This window comes from Mycteria americana, chromosome 6, assembly GCF_035582795.1.
Source record: "Mycteria americana isolate JAX WOST 10 ecotype Jacksonville Zoo and Gardens chromosome 6, USCA_MyAme_1.0, whole genome shotgun sequence".
Lineage (NCBI taxonomy): Eukaryota > Metazoa > Chordata > Aves > Ciconiiformes > Ciconiidae > Mycteria > Mycteria americana.
The window spans coordinates 23564847-23585108 of NC_134370.1; the positions used below are offsets into that span (position 1 = coordinate 23564847).

At 38.0% G+C, this 20262-nt stretch overlaps 1 protein-coding gene across 1 annotated transcript in view; it reads left to right on the top strand.

Moving 5' to 3' along the window:
• TM9SF3 (transmembrane 9 superfamily member 3) overlaps positions 1–19953 on the top strand; it is a 49232-nt gene extending 29279 nt beyond the window's left edge. Inside the window, exons 8-15 of the mRNA XM_075505032.1 lie at positions 1292–1386; positions 3441–3571; positions 12362–12501; positions 14098–14166; positions 14247–14393; positions 14826–14909; positions 15019–15095; positions 19638–19953. Of these exons, the coding sequence (XP_075361147.1) occupies positions 1292–1386; positions 3441–3571; positions 12362–12501; positions 14098–14166; positions 14247–14393; positions 14826–14909; positions 15019–15095; positions 19638–19705 (811 nt within the window). The 3' untranslated portion in view covers positions 19706–19953. The remainder of the gene's footprint in view (positions 1–1291; positions 1387–3440; positions 3572–12361; positions 12502–14097; positions 14167–14246; positions 14394–14825; positions 14910–15018; positions 15096–19637) is intronic.
• The last annotated feature ends 309 nt before the right edge of the window (positions 19954–20262 follow it).

Consider the following 20262-nt stretch of genomic DNA (forward strand, 5'->3'; position numbering starts at 1 on the left):
GTTTGTGTTTTGAGAAGCTTTTCTGTTAGAATGTTTGGAACATAAGAGCGTAAGCTCGAGAATAGGAAATTTTGATAGAATTTTAGATGAACATTTGCTTGTCATTTTACAGGTAGCCTGGATTTACATGTGTCACTTCAGACTGTGAATAGTCTTCTGGGGTTTTGCATGTGTTTCTAAATTGGCTTAAGTTAGGAGAAGTGTTAAAATTGGTTTCTGTCTAACCAGTAGCTTTCTAAAATGGAATTACTACTTATTTTTTGTAAGAAGCAAATGTTAGCATAACGCTCCTTTAGTGTGTGTGACCAGCAGGTATATTTGCTTCGTTCAATCCATATAGTCATGGAAGCCGGTTGTACTAAAGATTACTTCTTTGAGTAGGGCAGTAATCCAGTAATGGTTCATCAAAAGCCAAAATGCCAATAGTCTGGAATCTCTCAGAACAACTAATTTGAGGAAAGTACAGCAAGCTGGCTGGAAACCTTCTACTGCTTTTTGCTATTGAAGAGTAGCAGAGGGGCATGGGGAAACAGCTCTATTCATGAATAACTTTTTATATCTTGCTATTCTTAGACATGATTTTTAAAAATGTATTTGGAGATGGCTTTTGTGATCTAAAATTATTAGCTTTGCCTGTAAAATTTCAGAAAAATGATGCCAAAATGAGTACTCCAATATTTAATGAGGTGATAACTTTAAAATGACTAAACTCTTCTGATTGGACTACTCCATGCTGATTTGTGGCTTCATTATAGTATTTATAGTTTCTAAATCAAGTCTTCTAATTTTCTGTAAGATGATCACTTTCGATCTTAAAAGTTAATTTCTGAGGGATGGCAGAAACATAATTCACAATCTTAGTATATTTTTGTTAATACTGGCCTTTTATGTTAAGCAAAGAGTACCTTTTATCTGCAGTAGTTGAATCTTACACTTAATGTATGTCATGTAAATAGTTCAGTTCTTTATACACAAGGTACACACATCCGAATGTCATAGTATTTTGATCAGAGGTTAGATTTTGTACTCCAGTGAAAATAAATGCATGTTAGAAAAGAATGTAGTATGTCAGAACTCTTTTTCCCAGATTGAATTAGACTTGGCCAGAAGCTTCGGATACAAACAGTTCTTATTCTTATGCAGATTTTACAGTTTAAGCACTTTAAAATTTTTACATTACCTAAAAATATTAAATAACTGCTTCTGCTAAATGTACATATTTTACTGTAATCTTTTGCTCTAATACTGCTTGTTTTTCTCTTTTATTTACCAAAAAAATCATGTCTTGTAGGAGAGGATCAATGCTTAGTACAGCTATATTTGTTTATGCTGCAACATCGCCAGTGAATGGATATTTTGGAGGAAGCCTTTATGCTAGACAAGGAGGTAAATTGTTTTCATGTTTCAGCATTTTCATTACATTGTTAAATAGAGAAGTTGATATTTTCTGATTTGCACCAATATAGAAGTGTCCTCATGGAGTTAGGTCGTTCAGATGGAATCCATTGAATTCTTAATAAACAGAAAATATTTTTAATATATTTAACTCAGTCATAATATTGAGTTAATTTAATATTGAATATGAATATTATTAATATGAATAATGAATGTTAACTTAATAATATTATATTTAATAATATTAATTTAATATTATTTCCTATTCCATATTGGCTGCATTTTCTAACTAAAGACAGCTGAAGTCTGTGGTTAATTTAAAAGTAATAAGAGCTAAAGAACTGTTAACAGTTGTGTCTTATGAATTGCTTGTTATACTCTTGTATATAATTGTTTGGCTCATGACATCCAGAGAGTATAATAGTCTCTCCCTCCTCTGTGACATGCTGTTAAACAGCTTATGTCATCTTCTCCAGATGACTCCTACATAGCCGTCCTCTGTAGGTACCGGGAGGGCTACGTTTACTAGCATGGAAAGGATGAGTATACAGTACTTACCAGACCATTAATTGTGGATGGGGAAAACTGTTTATGGCACCTTTTAAAGAAGGTTATTCAACTTTTCAGTATGTGCTTTGCTTTATACTTGGCAAATTCAAAGTGAGTATCAGTAGAGAGCAGAAGCCCAATAAAATTGACATAACAGATTTGGACAGGCTGTCTCCAAGTGCCTCCCCACTATGTCTCTGAGTTATGACCAATAACATCCTTGCAGTCCACTAGCTTTATCCATTCCCTATACTGCAATAAAAGAGTAATCAATATCTATTATCTTCTGCAGTGCTTTAGGAAAAATAATTCTGGTAAGTTCACAAAAGAAAACTTGTATCCTTTTAGCACAACATACTTGTTAGTATTGAGTCTCAACTGCACTCTAATCTACTCTGAGTTGGGAGGTTAGATGTTTCTTTTCATGTGGCTTGTGTACAAACATAGTGTTGTGTACAAACCTAGCGATTGTAGAAAAACAGATCTAGGTAAATTAGGGTTGTTGTTCTAAAATGTACTGTGCTGTATAGTTGAGCCAGGTTTGCATTTTTTTCTACAGATCAAACACGTATCAAACTGTGAAATGTTGATTATGTTGGCCCATGGTGAAAATACACATGATGGTCCTGAAAAGTGTATGCTAGTTTTCTGACTGTTTTTTATTTAGTGCATATTACAGATGCATCTATGGTGTATTAAATTTAAATATAGTCTGTATTTAAGAGCATAGAAAGTAAAGGGAATACAGACAGTGAAAATTCTTAAGGTATGGCCCAAGAGGGTTTTTTTGAGTTCCTTGGGGAGCTCTAAACTTAGTAATAACTGTTAAACAAGTGTTGCTGTTCTCTTTATGCCTGGGGTTTAGAAATTGCTTTCCTTATACCTTTTGTGCTGTTGAAGATGTCTGAGTTCAATTTTGCTGTATATTAAGTGCTGTGGCATTTTGCTTTATACCAGGGATAACCAGTTCCTTAATGCATCCTGAATGTATGGAGTCACCTTAGTTGGGTCAAGACAGCCTGGAGCAGGTGCTGCCTGAAAGCAGCTGTAGTGCTAAGTTGTCCCGAGAGCAGTGCTGAGCTCTCATGCGCTCTCAGGGTGTGAGCAGGCTCTGCACAGGGCCAGCTCTGCTATCTCTGCCTCTGCTAATCTGTAGCTTACATATACACTTACATTTCACACCCCAGTTTCTTTGGCCAGCTTAGTCAGCATATGCTGTTCTTCAGCTAAATGTTCTCATGCTGTATCCCTTTTCCTGTCTTTTCACCTGGCCTAATAAATTGATTAATGTGCTGCATCTTGCAAGTTGCCAGGAGTCAAATGAAACTGTTAGTTGACTCTTGGCTCTTGTATCGATGTAGTATGTTGTTACTTAATTCTTTCACCTTTTTGAGGGAGAAGTCATCAAACACCTAAATTCTGGAGAGCTTGCTGATAACTTTTTAAATGAAATACACTGTATCTCACCAGTCTCGTTGGAATGTCCCTTCTTACAGGAAGGCGATGGATAAAGCAGATGTTCATTGGAGCCTTCCTTATTCCAGCAATGGTGTGTGGAACTGCCTTCTTCATTAACTTCATTGCCATCTATTATCATGCTTCAAGAGCTATACCCTTTGGAACCATGGTGAGTCATTTTACTGGAGAATTTAAACACCACTGTAGACACAGGAAAACTACCTTTTAGTCTAAATGCAATTGTGAGTCATAGCTTTAGCTTCCTAGTTAGAAATTTATTCTGGGAGGGTTTTAAGGTGCTTCAAGTATAATTCATTTTAATCACAATAGCAATATCTGCTGGATGCCAACAGCAGTCTTCTCTCTGCTTAAAATGGCACTTCTGCTTTGTATTCAAGTTTGGTGTTACAGCAACATGGGAAGTTAGCAACTTGAGTTTTCTTCTGGATGGCCAGTGCAAACTGGTTATAAGCTAAAATGCAATACAAGAGGATTCGAAGTGAAAGCTACTTCCAAATCATTGCAGTCAAGCAGAAAAAAATAAAAATAGAAGATCAGCCAACAATACAAGATGAGATGTCCTGAGGAGATCTGGCTTTTCGAAAGTTAATCACTGTTTTCACTTTGTGAAGTGATATTTAGTATCCAGTTATGGACTTGTGTCTGTGTATTAACCGTATCACTTGAAAAACAATGGTTTGGATTGGATTACTTTCTCATTTAATCATGACGACTTTTCTTGTTTCTTGTGGCTTTTGTAAGGATTTTGTTTGTTGTCATGGCCCTTTCAAGTAACCTCAAGTAACCCTATGAATACAATGTAGGAAATAATCGCTTGGCACTTTGGTAGAGTTTACTCTACCAAATTACTGTTTGAGCTTGCAAGGGGTATTATTTGAGAGCAGAATCTTTTGAAATATGCACCATAAAATTGCTTTTTCTAATTTTATGCAGTAGCACTGTTAACTTAAGAAATATCTTAATACAGGAAGGCTTGTTTTCTTTTCAATATCTGTAGCAAATCTTGGGTTTTGACCTTTTTTTAATAGCTCCCTTCTTTGCATATCAGTTTTTGTGATATGTTAAATTGTTCAGTCCATTCAGAGATGTTTGAGTAGCTTTGGATTTCTTCTTAGTTTAGATCTACCACAAAACGAAGCTTAGTATCACAAGTTCTGTCTTGTAAATTATATTATTTGGGATATAATCAAATTCAGTATGTGACTGAAAGTACTTCTAAGAACACATTGTTAATGAATGAATATGGTAGAAATCATAAATGGTAATAAAAAGAGAGACAATTCTCAGTTTCAGGCAAAGGCTTTCAATAATTTTCTACTGACAGAGGAGTCATTACTCTACATGTACACTGATGGTTCTAGTCACCTCCTTATTAGTAGTATTTTCAATACCAACTTTTTACATTGAATTCATTGTTATAAAACCACTAAATATAGTATCAAGCTAAACATATTTATAAACTGTTCACTTAATTTTTCTGGCTTTCTTCTTCAAGAAATTAGACTAAAATTCTATTTTTGGATATGTTGGTATTAGTCAGTGCCCCAGAGGAATATTGTATTGTTTTTTCTTTCCTAAGCTAGCAGCCATATACAGTACTGTCAGAAAAGTTTACAACATTGATCTTTGATATGTGCAAAGAGGCTCTGTTTTACTGCTGAGCAAGCATTTATGATATCACATTTCTCACTTGTATTCCCATTTGGAGGTCAGGAATGCTGAGGGAAGGGAATTCCACCTGTGCTGAAGTTTGTCTTGTAAATCTGTTCAACTGATTTGTATTTTAAGATCATGGAAACATGTACATGCAAAAGCAAATGGGAATATAAATCTTCAGGGGTCACTTAATCAGGATGTTAGGACTCTCTATACACAGTGATTTTAATGATCTCAAGGTTTTATGAACGTGTTTGAATCATTATGACTGTGGCAATAAAACTTCAGTAGAGTTAGCAGACTTTTAGTAGGAGCAGGTTATGAATCGGAAACTTCGTTAGAATAAGCAATGCTCTAATGACTTCAGGTCAACTAATGAAGCTGGTTTGTAGAAGGAAATGAATATTGTTTGAAATTACCATGTTATGCTTCAGGTTGAAGTCCCCAGGAAGTCCTCTGGCTTTATGGATAAAATACCTTTGTGTCTTTCCACTTCTGTTTTCAGTGTAGAGAAGCTTCCAGGATTCTCTAGTGCAAACTTGCTGCTGCTGCTTTCTTGGGGAAATAAAACCTCTGCTATCTAAACATACTAGAACACAGAAATAACTTCCTTTACCCTGGCATGTCTTGAAACCACCCTCCTTGATTTAAATTGCTGGCAAGAATTACCACCTCTTGAGTACTGTAAACCTGGAAAAAGTGGCAACTAAGTTGCTGAAAAAAGTGTCTGAGCTAAAAGGTTGCTAAGAGACTATGCTTAAATATGACATCCTGTGCTTTCCCCGTTTTGCATTGCCACTTCCCAGTGAACCACTAGGTAGTCTCCTCTCTGTGACTTAATTCCTCCCTCCAGACAGATTTTTCTATGGAATGTAGGTAAGGGCAGCTGATAGTGTCAAAGCCAAGACATCCAAGCTAACACACAGGTGCCGCGTCTTTGGTCTACCTGGTATCTGCTCTTCCACATTTTGTCTTGAAATGCTCAAACTGATTTGGCTCTTCAGGAATTTCATACACCTTACTGTCATCGCAGTCTGTTTCGAACTTCAAAGCTTCATTCTCCTTGTATATCTCATTCCCGATGCCTGGGATCTCCTTGAAGATGTGGCAGGGACTGGGAAGATCCAAAGCTTGTTTCAGAAATCATTCTTCAGTCTTGGGACTCTGCCTTTAGCCCTTTTGGATATACATGCAGGCCATACTGTGACAAACCTTTTGTAGTGAAATACACCATAAGCCTGAACAAAAGCTTAATCTCTTCCCTGGGATATCTTTCAGCTGCCCTTCTCTTCAAAATGCAATAAAGAATGTGACAGACTTTATTCAAATATGAGAGCTTTTTAAAACTTAATGGTTTAAAGCTTTCACCTCCCTAAGCATATGAAGGAAATATAAAAGTCTGGGGTTTTTCTCTCATCTCTTCACCTTTATAGAAATGCAGCAGGTACTGTTCAATTCTTTGTTCTTTTGGAGCCCAAATTTGATTTTTTTGGGGTATTTTGTTTATTATATCCTGTTACTGGTGAACATAGAGTTCTTCTGAAGGTGTTGTACACCTTGACTTACCTTCTGTTGATTTTTGTCAGACTTTTCGGTGTATTTATCAATCACCTTTCTATTTTGTGTGTTTGAATTATATGCAAAAAATGGAGCATGGAGCAATTAAAAAGAATTTTAAATAAAGGCAAGTGAAGTGACCTCTCCATGTACATTTATGAGGAGCATGGTTGGTAGTTCTATGCAGAAATACTTACTAAGTAATGCAGAATTTCTGCAGAGTACAGCATGATTGAATTTGAAGGGACCATCTTAATTCTGGCATTTCGTAAGTTGTGACTGCTTATGTTGTTCTGTGTGTGATACATAATTTAAAAGTTTCCATTAAGGCTACTATGACTAATGTAATATTCTGACTGCAGAATCCATGCAGCTTCTATTAAACTGTTTAAGTTGTACCATTTTTGTTTTGTTTGAGCTGTAGGTTCCTGTGTGGCTAACGTTTCCAGTATGCATTTTTAATGATTTAATTAAATAAGGTTACACACACTGAATTTCTCTTGGGATCGAGATCCTAGTGTTTGCATCTTTTATACCTCGTTTAAACTAGAAAAAAGTTTCCTCCAACAGACAGCTTAATCCAGGCCGCAGCCATTCCTGACAGCTTTAAGTTGATATGAGTATTGGCAGCCACTGAAAAAGGAGGACCTGGTAGCCCCAAAGATTTTCATGCCTTGAGCCAGATAAGGAAATATACCTGGCTAAAAATAGAAAAAACCCTAGTTATATACATTCAGCAGGGTGCTTCCTCAGATTGCTCGAAAGTGACTGTGGAACCCTTGGTCAAAAACCTCATTTTTGCTGAAAATAGACACAGCTTAATGCTTCTGCCTAAATTTTCAACAGTTCAATTTATTACCCAAAGCAGCACTCTAGCTTAACAACTTAGTTGTAATAAAATTAATAACATTTTATTTTGAAGCCTTCTATTCTTTTCTTGTTCTGTGCAATGTTTGGGCAGATGATGTGCAGAAAACTGTTTCACTGTACAGATTCAGTAGCCTCTATATGGGGGGAGAGTGTCATGACTGAGAGTGCAGTTTTGGTAGCTGACAGGAAAGATCAAGCTGCTGCTTTGACAGTTAATTTTTATTGCTTTTCTCCCTTGTGCATTAAGCAGTCAAGGCACCACAGTCTGCCAGTAGCTGTTTAATATTAGATATGCTCATAAAAATTTTAATTATCACCTTTGAATGAAGTTTAATCTTCAGTTGTCAGAAAATATGAAACACATGGCACTGGAACATAAATTATATCCCTCTTGACAATGTTTCCTTTCAAATAAGGAAAACTGAATCCTGCACGTTCAGTCAAGGGCAGTAGAATATTCTTTCCCCATCAAAACAAAAAGAGGTTAGAAAGAATGCAGGCTTGGTGAGGTTGACTGTGTCTTTCTATGGCAACTAGAACCTGCAAACTAAATCAGATGCTTGTGTATAAATAAGATATTTTGTACAACAAAAATGCAACAGTCGAAATGGGTACATTTTAATGTACTGGCTTGGTAGAAAAGCTCATATAATTTGTATTCAGTAATATGGGTTATGGAGAGTGTGTGCTTGTTTGCTTGATGGAAAACTGGGTTTGTAGATATAGTAGATCTGCCTGTTTGCATAATTTGTGTTTTCTGAAGTGGTAGTTAAAACTGTTCTCTGAATTTCTCTTGGCTGATGTTACAGTAATACTTCTCTTAAAAGGCTCACTAAGACCTAACTTTCTTATCTCTGCCTGTCATGCAACAGCTATTATTAGGGGGTTGTGTTTTTTAGTATGTTACCAGTGACCTCTGCAGTGAGGTGCTTCTGCAGGAGGGCAGAGCACGTATGTGTGTTGATCCTGCCTTTGTTGCCTCTTACCGTTTGTGATGGTGAAATGGAGGCCAGTAAGTACCTGAGCTGCTTTTGCCATTGTGATCTCATTCTCCGAAACCTTTGAGGCAGAAATCTTGTAACTTCATCTCTTTTTCAGTTAAGACACTTGTGTACCTTAGTGCCCTGTGTTTGCTTCACTTTGGATTGAAATTCTCCAGGTTTAGACATTGCCCAGCCTGCATCATCACTACCCTTGCCATCTGTGGCAACAGGCACTACCTGTTTGGTTTGGGAGGGAGGCAGTGTCTTCACCTCAGATCTGAAATTAAGAGGAACATGCCTGAAAAGGCAGAACCTAGAAAAGCTAGTTATCTCCAGTCATCTCTTGCATCCAGAGAAGACTATTACTGCCAAGAATGAAGAAAATAATTTTCAGCAAGCATCAGTCTGAGCAGGTAGACTACCTTGGAGTCAGACAGTGCGTTGAAAGCAAGAAAGAAGATGCTACTAAGGTCAGCACAGTGTGTGCCAATTCTAACCAGCACTGATTGTGTTGGTCAACCTACTAAGACCAGCAGGTTGCTGTCACCAGGGTGGGGTTTTCTCGGAAGAAAGAACATTGATGTCTTTATCAGCTTGGACAGCTTATCAGAAGCAGGTGGAAGTGGGAGGCATTCCTGAGCCTGCACTATGGTCCGTCCTTGCTTGCTTAGTTGGGCCTCCTTTGCACTGCAAAATCATCTCAGATAATTTTTAGACGCCTGAATGGCGCCAGGAAAAAAGGAAAAAATGAACTTCAATTCCAGCTGTCCTCAGAACATAGCATAGCATTAAGGCAGGTTGTTCATTGTTTAACAAAATGTTGACTTTACCTAATGCTGCTTACTAGATTTCAGTGAAGATGCTAGCTCTTCTGTCTGAAATCAGTTCATTTTTCAGCCAAATGGTTAATAGAATGGAAGATGTTACAACATTATCAATCATGGCTTGACTGATCAAGCTGTGAAACCACAAGCACTCAGATTTTCTGATGGATGCCAGTTAGAAGCGTACTGGGGACAGGTTGGCAGTACTTACCGAAGCCATTATTCAAGAAACCTTGGTCTGTCTCAGCTTTTTTTATGCAGATAAACATTTTAGATTTCAAAGCTGCTGCTGAGTCAGTCTCCTGGATAACACAACAGCCAAGCCCTGCGGGAACAAGTTGGGCCTTCTCCTTGCCCACCTGATTTGAAGCCATTCAGCTCTGCAGTTGGTATCACTAGAACGAGATGCTACTGACTGCCTTTTTTCATCTAGGAGTTTGCCAGCTAATCAGTAATTAGGCCTGGATGTTCCTTGCTTGGTTCCTTGTCCAAGGTTATATTCTTTCCCTATGGATTCCCTATGGTCAATGTGTTTTGCAAGATGGACAATTACAAGCTACTAAGTTTTGTTCCAGGTGAGCTTGGAACCCAAGGCTGTTCCTGGACAGTTTCTTTCTGCAGTAAAGCAGTGGATTCACTTTCTACCACTGTCACCAGTCAGGGGTAATTTCCAAGATCAAGAAACGAAGCTACAGACACCTTGATAACTGCACTGTAAAAGGCAGTTGTGGCTGGATGAGCAGTACAGCTGCCCTTTCACACTGCCTGTGTCTGAGCTTCCTGCCTCAGCCAGGTTTGAAGCCTACTTGCTGGAGTGCCACAGAGCACCATGGACAGGGGCCACCTGACGCTCCTGGAGGTCCTTGTGCAGGCAGGAAGCAGAGCAAGCTCTTCTTGGAAATGGAAATGGTTTCAATATGGTCAGCTTGGAAATTCTTTGGATCCTGTCCAGGCCTTAATTCTTGAATTTCTCTTCTACCCACTGCACTTCAAACAAGCTGCAACTTTTTGGTCAGGATTTTAGTAAATGTAGGACTCAAGATGATGTTCTTTGATGTTTCTGATACTTCTTGACATTTTTCTCTGAAAATTCTCATCTGCTCATTCTTTTAGACTGAGCAGTTTTCAAGTGCAGAACCTGCATCTGCTAAGTGAGTTAGTTGTATATTTCTCCTTTAATTTATTCTTAGGCATCCTCATTGTCCTACCTAAGACACTATGCTTGATTACCTGTGTTTTTTCCGGTAATGGAAGATAAACAGGAGTTACTAAAGATGTATTACTTGTGTAAAATCTGCTTTATTATTGGTAGGTATAAATACTACTTAGCTTTTCCTTATTTACCATTGAAGATTCATATTTTAGTGGCTCATGATGTAATTTTTTAATAACCTCTCCTCAAAGATATATAAAGCAGTCTGGACAGTGCTTCTGCTTGTTGACCACCTGTTTGGTGAACCCCTTCTGTGAAGCATGGTGGCTTGCTCCATCCAACCCCAGGCAATGTTTTCCATTCACATCTGGCCTAGGCTAATAATGGTATGCAAGTCAGTAACAGAGGGATAACCCACTGACTTTTGCCAGATCTTGCCTTAAACTCATGTGATTGAAATAATGCTAAGTTTGTATTGAGCTAATGTAGTACAGCTCCTCATCTCACGAAGCCTAGCAGTTCTTGTCAGCTGCTTGCAGTAGATTTCCATAGATGGAACATAGGTGAACAGCCTTTATTTATCCTGGAGTAACTGCTTCTTAAACAAGTCAGTGTGTGGCTCCTCGACCTGGTCCTCTGTCCATTGTTTTGGATTAATCTGCTGCCGTGGACTTCGCATCCCGATAGGGTGAAAGAGGAATATAGCTTCTTTGCCCAGAAGGCACCAGGGTGTACACAGAGTCTCAGGCAACAGTGCTTTTAAAAGGCAGTATTTTTATTTGTTTGCATAGAGAAGGTCACAGGGTCAGTATTCAGAACTATGGTTATTGCATTACAGGCAACTGTTCTGTCTTTAATTGTCAATATCAAAAAGTTAACAAACTCTCTAATGCTAATTCATGTTGTGCTAAAGAGTTATAAGTAGAGAACATCTTGCTAGACACTTTAAATTTTCCTGTTTTGGAAGATAAAAATATGTTGCCTTCAAGGAATAGCAAAAGTAGAGCTACATACCCTGGAGGTATTTAAAAGACGTTTGGATGAGGTGCTTAGGGACATGGTATAGTGGTGGTCTTGGTAGTGTTAGGTTTACGGTTGGACTCGATGATCTTAAAGGTCTTTTCCAACCTATACGATTCTGTGATTCTGTGATACATATACTGGAGAAAAGATGTTTCATGGTAAAATTTTAGGGGGGCTGTTCCATTGGTAAGAGCTGGAACATGTTCTTGACTTTGCCGCATTGTGCATAAACCTAATCTTTATATGTAAGTAGGGCCATTGTGCTTCTAAATTGTGTATCTGTGCATACCAGTGGTCACTTGTGTCTTTGGTAGTTGGTGTTCTTAATTACCTGGTTGGTGGATAGTGGAGAAAATTGATTCCAAAATTTTGATTGGTAGTATTCTGACATGGCTTTGCAATTCTTGTTTGGGTTTCTTTTTTGTATTGGATTAAAAATTTTGCACCCAGCAGTTGTAGTTTTGTATGCAACTGCCTAACTGCTAGATGTTAACTCCCAGGGATAGCATACTCTGCAAAACTTGAAGAGAAGCTGACAAAGTTTTCTGTGATGAAGTACCATAAAGACTTCCATTTCATTTCTTTCCAATATATTGAGTATAATGATTAGATTAAAACAGTAAAAAAATCTGTAATGGTTCTGTTCTCTCAATTGATGCAAGAAAATATACTTAATGTTTATTAGGAAGTTTCTCAGGAAACAAATACTTTCATTTGATAAAATAGATATATATTGACTAATGCTTCATAACTAGGAGTATGATTCTACAGCAATAACTACTAAGGACTAATATATACAGAGTGGGTTGGTGATCATCTTTTGTCATCTTATGCCTGTTTTTTTAAATTATTATTTTATTTTTTGCTTACAGGTGGCAGTGTGCTGTATTTGTTTCTTTGTCATTCTTCCACTGAACCTTGTTGGTACAATTCTTGGCCGAAATCTGTCAGGACAGCCTAATTTTCCATGTCGTGTCAATGCAGTGCCTCGTCCCATACCAGAAAAAAAATGGTAAAGACAAGCATGCATATTAACTAGATATATTCACTTCAGTACATTTAAAATGACTTTTCAGTTGTGATCCTTAAATTTTTTCTAGAATAATGTTTTTTATTTAAATTGAGTTGCGTCTAGAAGAACACCTCTACAGACATATCCTTAATACGATTTTTCTGTTGAATAAGAACTCCAAGCGCAGTTAATGGTTAATACTTGTAGCAGATTTTACAGTCCTGGATCACTGATTCACATTTGGCCTGAAATGCTCTTCAGTCTCTTATGTAAAAGGGATGGTCCTAACCCAGTTCTTGTATGGGTATCTTGAAACTAAACCTTTCCCCTGTAGTTAATGCCTCTTACAGATTTAGGATTGAATGTGCCTTGGAGACAGAACTCTTCTGTTTAATGGTCTCCATGTACAAGCTGAGACATATTTGCAGGGTGATGGTGGGGAGAAGCTTGCAATGCTGTTCCCAATTCTGCGCTTTTGTTGATGGCACAGAGCCTAAAATACTCCAGGTATATGGTTTGAACTGCGAATAAGCCTTTATTATTTCTGAAGTGAATATAAAGGGGTAGGTGCCTAGTCTCAAAAAGTAGACTTGGGTTTTTGGAAAATCATGAATGCAGTCACTTTTTCCTATTAATTTAATTCTGAGATGGAAGCAGCAAGCTATGGAAATGAAAATATCCTCAGAGGAATTTTTTAATAGATTTTTCTTGCTTTCCGTGTTCAGAGGAACGGAACAGACAAAGTGAAGGGGGCGCTGAAACGTGTACGCCTGCGATACCCAGGAAGTGCAGCACACTTAGTCTCTTGTTAGTGGTGGGTTGCACAGCTCGGATGCGAGGGTTTGATTTATATTGTGACCTGTATCTTGGGAATCTGATGGATTTTTCTGGATCAGCATGACAGATATAAAGAAATAAGATACTTCTCTTGAAGATTATGAAATTGCACACCGTCAACTTAGACAAGTCTGCCTATAAATAATAAAAGAAGCTGCAAATTAAATCACTGGTTACTAGCTAGATTCAGCATCATTGCAAGTACTACACAGAGGTCACCTTTAGTAAGTGACAGTATCATCTACAGGTAGCTGAGTATTCATTTTTGGCCATAGGCTCATGACTCAGTATAGCATTAAAAATAAACAGTGGTTCTTAATTATATAACCATTACCCTGCAAAATTTTCTTTGCACTTTTTGCTGTATTTGTAGCCATCAACAGCATTGAGATTTCACTGCCTTCATTCAAGGCTAGTGGATGTTATGGGGCCTGGTTGCTTACGACCTTTTCGGGCAAGAGAGATTCTTTCTGTAGCCTTTAAGGGTGGTTAGATGCCTAACCTTATGCCTGTAGATGATAGGCATGAGCCTTAATGTTTTGTTTCAGCTTTCCCCAAGAATAACTCCTTCTTCTATCCATACACATGATATCTTTGGGGGAATCTTCTTTCTAATATGCTGATATGAGACAGAAATGTTCTTGTTAGCATGCCTTTTAAATAATTCTCTGTACTATATTAATTATCTGGTTATATGTCTTAATATGTTTATAAATGAAAGATTAAAATTGTCCCTAAACTGATCTTAATGTCTTTCAGGTTCATGGAACCAGCTGTTATTGTTTGCCTAGGTGGAATCCTCCCTTTTGGATCAATTTTTATTGAAATGTGAGTATGTCAGCTATTTGCCAATTTGATTAAAAAGTTCAATTACACTATCATCTGCATATTTTGTTTACTCTTTTCAGGTATTTCATTTTTACTTCATTCTGGGCTTACAAGATCTACTATGTTTATGGCTTTATGATGTTGGTTCTGGTTATCCTCTGCATTGTGACAGTTTGTGTGACTATCGTTTGTACGTATTTCCTGCTAAACGCAGAGGATTATAGGTGGTAAGTATTGCATTATTTGCATAGTTAACCAGATCATGAGAGTTTTCTATAAAAGTAATGTTCTTCAGTCTAGATGAGTCTTTTCAAAGTGTCCCATATCCAGATTTTAGCAGTAGGGTATAAAATCAGTTCTTGGATCCTTTCTGTACAGGAGCTTGCTGTGTGTATGTGCATCTGTGCGTGTACGTATGTATGTATAAAAAAAAAAAAAAAGTCAAGGCACACAGGAGTATGAAGTAGGATCATCACTTGGTATCAGTGGTAGCTGTTGCCCTAGAAGCTTTTGTTACTTATAGCAGACAACATGTAGATTTTGTTAAATAAGTCTGTAGAACCAGTACACTTTATTTTCAGGGTAAGGCTTTAGCGCATTTTGCATCTTCTTGGTAAGCCTTTTGGTTAGATATATGATGGATGTGTGTTTACTTTCAGGCAATGGACAAGCTTTCTTTCTGCGGCATCAACTGCGATTTATGTTTACATGTACTCCTTTTACTACTACTTTTTCAAGACAAAGTAAGTTGTAGTTTTCTTCCTTGAATATCAGATTACCAGATTGCCAAATAAGTTTATTGAGAAAAACTGGGAAAAATACCTGGCGTAAATTCCTATCTTTCTTTTTCAGGATGTATGGCTTGTTTCAAACATCATTTTACTTTGGTTATATGGCAGTATTTAGCACAGCTTTGGGAATAATGTGTGGTAAGTTTCAAACATATTGACAGTTTTCTATCAGGATTTTTCAGACTGTCATGTTTCTGATTTTTAGCTCTGTGATTTTGGTGGTGGAGTGTGTATGTCTGCAAGATCTTCTCAAAAAAGCTTACGATCTTTAAAAAGAATCTTAGAGTTCTGTGCTTATACTTCGTTCCAACCTAATACAGGAGGTTTCTGTCAATTGTGTCTTCTGATAGGAAGATAATTTATGTACTGTGCAGAGAATTTCACACTCAGTGCAAGCTTGAAAGACTCAATATTTGGCAAGAAATTCTGCAGAATAAATTCCAAACTAAGTTGAGTCCATGCTAGCATTTTGTTTGAGTTTTTACTGCTGCCCCGAGACAAGGAGTTAGATACACCCATTGAGGCATCAATGGTTTTGCAATATTGATGACACTACCATCTGTATCTTGTGACATGTATATGTGAGGATGACCAGAACAGAAAGGACTGATGCTTCAGGATAGCATTTGAGAAATAAGTATTGGAATATTCAAAGGTGAGGAGAGTGCAGAGTGCTCTTGTGTGCAGCTGAATTTAATTGCTTTTTAAGATACTCTTTTGACAGCTGTTTAGAAAAAAAAAGTAGTTCTCAGCATGGAGGTCATCTGATAAAGTCAGATATACTTGTTCACCTGTTAGCTTAATTTTTATCCTTTGCTTTATGACTTTCAGAAAGTGCTACTTGGTTCTTTTGCACTTTCCTATGGCATTATTTGCTTTTTATGTGTGATCCTTATTTAATACTTTCCTTCTTAGTAGTGAATGAATAGTCCTGTAGACTCTAGTGGAAGGATTTCTTTGAGTTAGATATTTGAGAGACATGATGTCTTACAGGAACTTACTTTCTGTAAAGTATACATTTCTTGATATCCCAAGAGGGTGGGTAATTTCACAATGCTTTATAAAAAGGGGAGGGAAATATCTCTTAACTGCTGAGTACCTGTTCCCCTTTTCTCTCGTACAATCTAATCTTGCTTCATCAGGTTCTTGGCACACTAGAAGACTTCCCTGCTGTTCTGGTAGTCTTGCAGCCATTTTTTTTCTTTAATAGGCTTATACTTTTCAGCTCTAATCTTTTCTTTTTAAAGTGCTCAGGCTGGTATTGATTAAAATGTCTATGATGCAGAAGCCAAGCTTGCCTACCAGTTTCTGTAATTCAAATGTTTTTTAAAACATGGAAAAGGAAGATTGTCGAATGCTTTCTTGTCATGGTAGGACACTACTTGATGGAATATTAGCCTAAAAATCTGAATTTATTCAAAATCAGAAAATACTTTAACACATTAAACTTTATTTCCACAGCTCTATTGAGATTTCTTTTTGTCTCTTTAACTGTGAGATTCCTTTTTACTGAGAACTCCCATTTTCAGCATGTGGAGGAAAGAAAAAAAATCCCCTGTCAAAAAGCATTTGTCTAGGGAACTTGCTGCTATTGAGGTCTAACAAAGACATTTGTGTTACAGAATTGTGCAGTGTGCGTGCTACTGACTGTACGTCTCCTGTGAAAAGTGTGTAGAGCTGTGCTTTGGATGCTCATGCGAATGGGCGTGTTCAGTATCACACAGTTGGATACGAGACGAGCTAGTTAGGGTCCAAAGCAGCCCAGGGCAACTCTCTGTAGGCTTGTATCATCCAACTCAGTTTTTAGTGCCCCCAACAATGCCTAGTGAACTCAAATCCCACATGTAGTGGGGTGCTTTGATCCACAAAATCTGCTGCCCTCTGCAGAGCATCTAAGTTCTGGGACTGGACAGTAGGGAGCCCATGAGAACTTCCAAACCTTTTGAGCTCCTTGTGCTTCCCTCTTAGTGACAGAAAATAATAAAACTTATTCCCCAACTCAGTGGATGGCTTAGGAGCTAGGTAGTATAGAAAGGCCTCTTGCAATACAACACTTCAGCATCCAGATAAATACTGTAAGTATGATTGAAGGGCTTTTTAAAAAAATTCTGTGCTTACAAAGTCACAACTGTAGTAAGTGTTAATTGGTTTGAAGTAATAGATGGGAATCTTTTTCTGTTTTGTGGTTGCTCTTCCTCACTATTTGGATTTTTCTCTTTATTTAAAAGCTTGCTGTTCTGCTGAAATACGCTTGCAGTCTATTTCTTCTAAACCTATATAGGCCATAACCAAGTTAAACACCTTATCAGATTATATTTATAAACAAACAAATAAATAAAATAATTTCCTTTACTATGGATTTTTTATTCAAACGAGCCAACTGTCCTGCAGTTGTTTCAGGACATTCTTTAGTCATCATTGTCTAGGGTTTTCCCCCTTTCCGCCCCATGTTTTATTCAATGCCTGTGAAGTAGCCTTGAGGCTTAACCCCTGCCTTGGGTATTGGCCATTAGTGGCCTTCATGGATAAGGCTTCTGTGATTCAGAATAGGTTATGATTTGTTTATGGGGTTGAGAGCTTGTGACTGCTACTCTCTGCTCCTCCCCCTCGCTTCCATGTCATGCACACATTCTCTAGATCCCAAATGAAACACAATTAGTGCTTTGTTCTCCCAAATCTCTGTGATACCTGGCATCGCATCACTAGAGAAACCCTCAAAGAACAAGTTCTGGAATGTATCTGAGTTTAGCAACTAAAATGGGCATTGGATTTGTTGCCAGTGTCTACTTTAACAGGCAAAATGTGATGAGTCTTAAAACAGGAGTCCAGTGCCATTATTTTGTCCATTTACTGCATAGGACAGAAGATGAGTTTCTTGACAGGCTACAGTAAAGTCTGTGTGTGCTCCCATATGACTCTAAGCTCACGTCACCTCCTCTGCACAGCCTGTGCTTGGGTCTGTCAGAATGCTGTACTGGTCTGTCCTTGAACTGCCAGGCCTTCTCCCTGCTGCATCCTCAGCACACTTAACACTTGCAAGCAGCAACCTGATCTTGTGTGTGCTGTATTTGTTTTAATCAAACTCTACTTTGGCCAAGTTAGCAATAAAAGTCCCTCATTTGCTGGCCAGTGGAATGGTTGTCATGATATTTATACAGCTTGACATGCTATGCAACACAGAGGCTGACTCCACAGGCTCTTCACTACTCCGATAGCGTTGGAACGATGCACCCGGTTTGCCTTGTGCGGATTTCCTGATTAGATATGAATGTTGGGCTTTTGGGGGTCTAAAAACCAAAATTCTGTGTGAGTTTAAGGGCTGACCTCATGAATTATTTGAGCAGTCCCCAGGACTTAAAGAACTCTCCAGGTTCTGAATAAATGTGTGGTCAGCAATGCTAGTTGCAGGTCTGTACAGCCTTCATTTCTAAAGGCAAAAAAACTTTATATTTTTATTGAAAAATGAAGTTTTGGCAGAAATTTTTCAGCGTTGGTTAGGCTTTTGTATTTAACACATCTTATGCAAGTCTGGTGCATCCCAGATCACTGAAAATGTTTCATGCTTTGTTCTGGGCTTTACTTTATTGCTTCAGGGAGGCAAAAATATCTGTTTAGAGTCTGTTCTTTACTGAGCATCCAAGTGTTTGATGTTAGGAGTTCTCTTATTTGTAGCGAGTTACAGGCCCTCACTTCTCTATCCTCTTCTTCCCATATTTTATGATGTGTTATTCTGGCAGTCTGACAGCAGTTCTCTCTAATTCTTGCTTGATTTTTTGACTTCGCTTCTAACTTGAGACTTAGCCAAACTGACTTCCACAAGGCTGATTTACTCTCATTTTGCTTGGAAGAGATGAAGGAGAAGCACTGGGGTATTCCCTGTGGATATCCTAAGGCAAGCAGTATTTACTGAGCCTGGCAAACCTGAGGTTCTGGGTTTGACCAGGTAGGTTGCTGAATCTCTTTCTTAGAAGAGGTCTTGGTCCAGTGCATTTCTTTCATTTTTCTAGGTGTTCTTAGTTCTGCAGTATTTTGGGTTTAGCATAAACTGTTGGCCCTATCAAAAACTCAGTGACCTGTTCTTTTATTACTGCTGTGACAATGCATACTCTGCTCATGACTCCTAGTAATTTGAAAACCACAGGTTGCAATTTCCTTTAACTACTAACTGCTACTAGTTTAATCTCTTTGTACAGACCTCCTTGGAGTTTAAGACTCCTGGGATGGGGATCTATTATTATTTGTGCCTTGTGGGAAGGAAAAAGCCATCTGCCAATAAAACACTCATCCAGAAGGCATGTAACTTATAATAAAAACCCGCCCTCCTATCCACCTTCCCTGCAGAGTGGGTGATTGTATGTTTTTTACCCTCTGTTCAGAAAAAGGGACCTGGTTATTGGCAGCAGTAGGGGGGCTGCTATATTTATCGAGGCCAAGTGAGCATGGCCTCTTGGTAAGATGGCTTAATGGATTTAGATTGCTAGACTAGGGGAGTTCTTGCCAGACGTTCACTGGGAGCATGGATAATTAGAGTTTGAGAACAAGTATGGCAGGTAAATAATTTTCTGTGTGCAGAGCGCATGCTTTATGTGACTTTCTGTTTAAGTGTGTGTGTGTTACATTGCTGGCTTATTTTGATGATCAGCTCTCTAACGTATTCAACGTTTTCGGTTTATTTTGCAGGAGCTATTGGTTACATGGGAACAAGTGCCTTTGTTCGTAAAATCTACACTAATGTGAAAATTGACTAAGGAAATAAGAAAATTGAACTATGGATCAGTTCCTGTTTTCATGGGGATGAACTTGCACAACAAAAAGCGCGAGAAGAGATTTGGGTTTTAACACTGGGCACTATATGGGTCTCCATTTTGTGGATGGCTTAAAGTAACATCTATTTCATTGATCCTAGGTTCTTACTGACTGCTTTCTCCAACTGTTCACAGCAAATGCTTGGATTATATGCAGTAGGCATTACTACAGTACGTGGCTAATCTTCCCCCCCAAAAAAAAAAACCCCACCAACAAAAAACCTAGCTCATTAAAGATGAATAGACTAGCTCTCTTCAGTGAAGAGGACAAACGGTTTATTTAAAGCATTTGTTCCATTCAGTAAAAAGAGGGAAACTTGGCTGCTAAAACTACTTGATTAGTAGTCTTCCTGGTACTTAACATTTCTAAATTATGTAAAAATGCCGTTCCAGAAAGATTACTCTTCTGATTTTTACTGCCATTGCCAGGATAGGAGGTATGTTTTATATTTTGACTCCAGGTGCTTTTTGGTTTATTTGCGATATCAACTATACCCTAC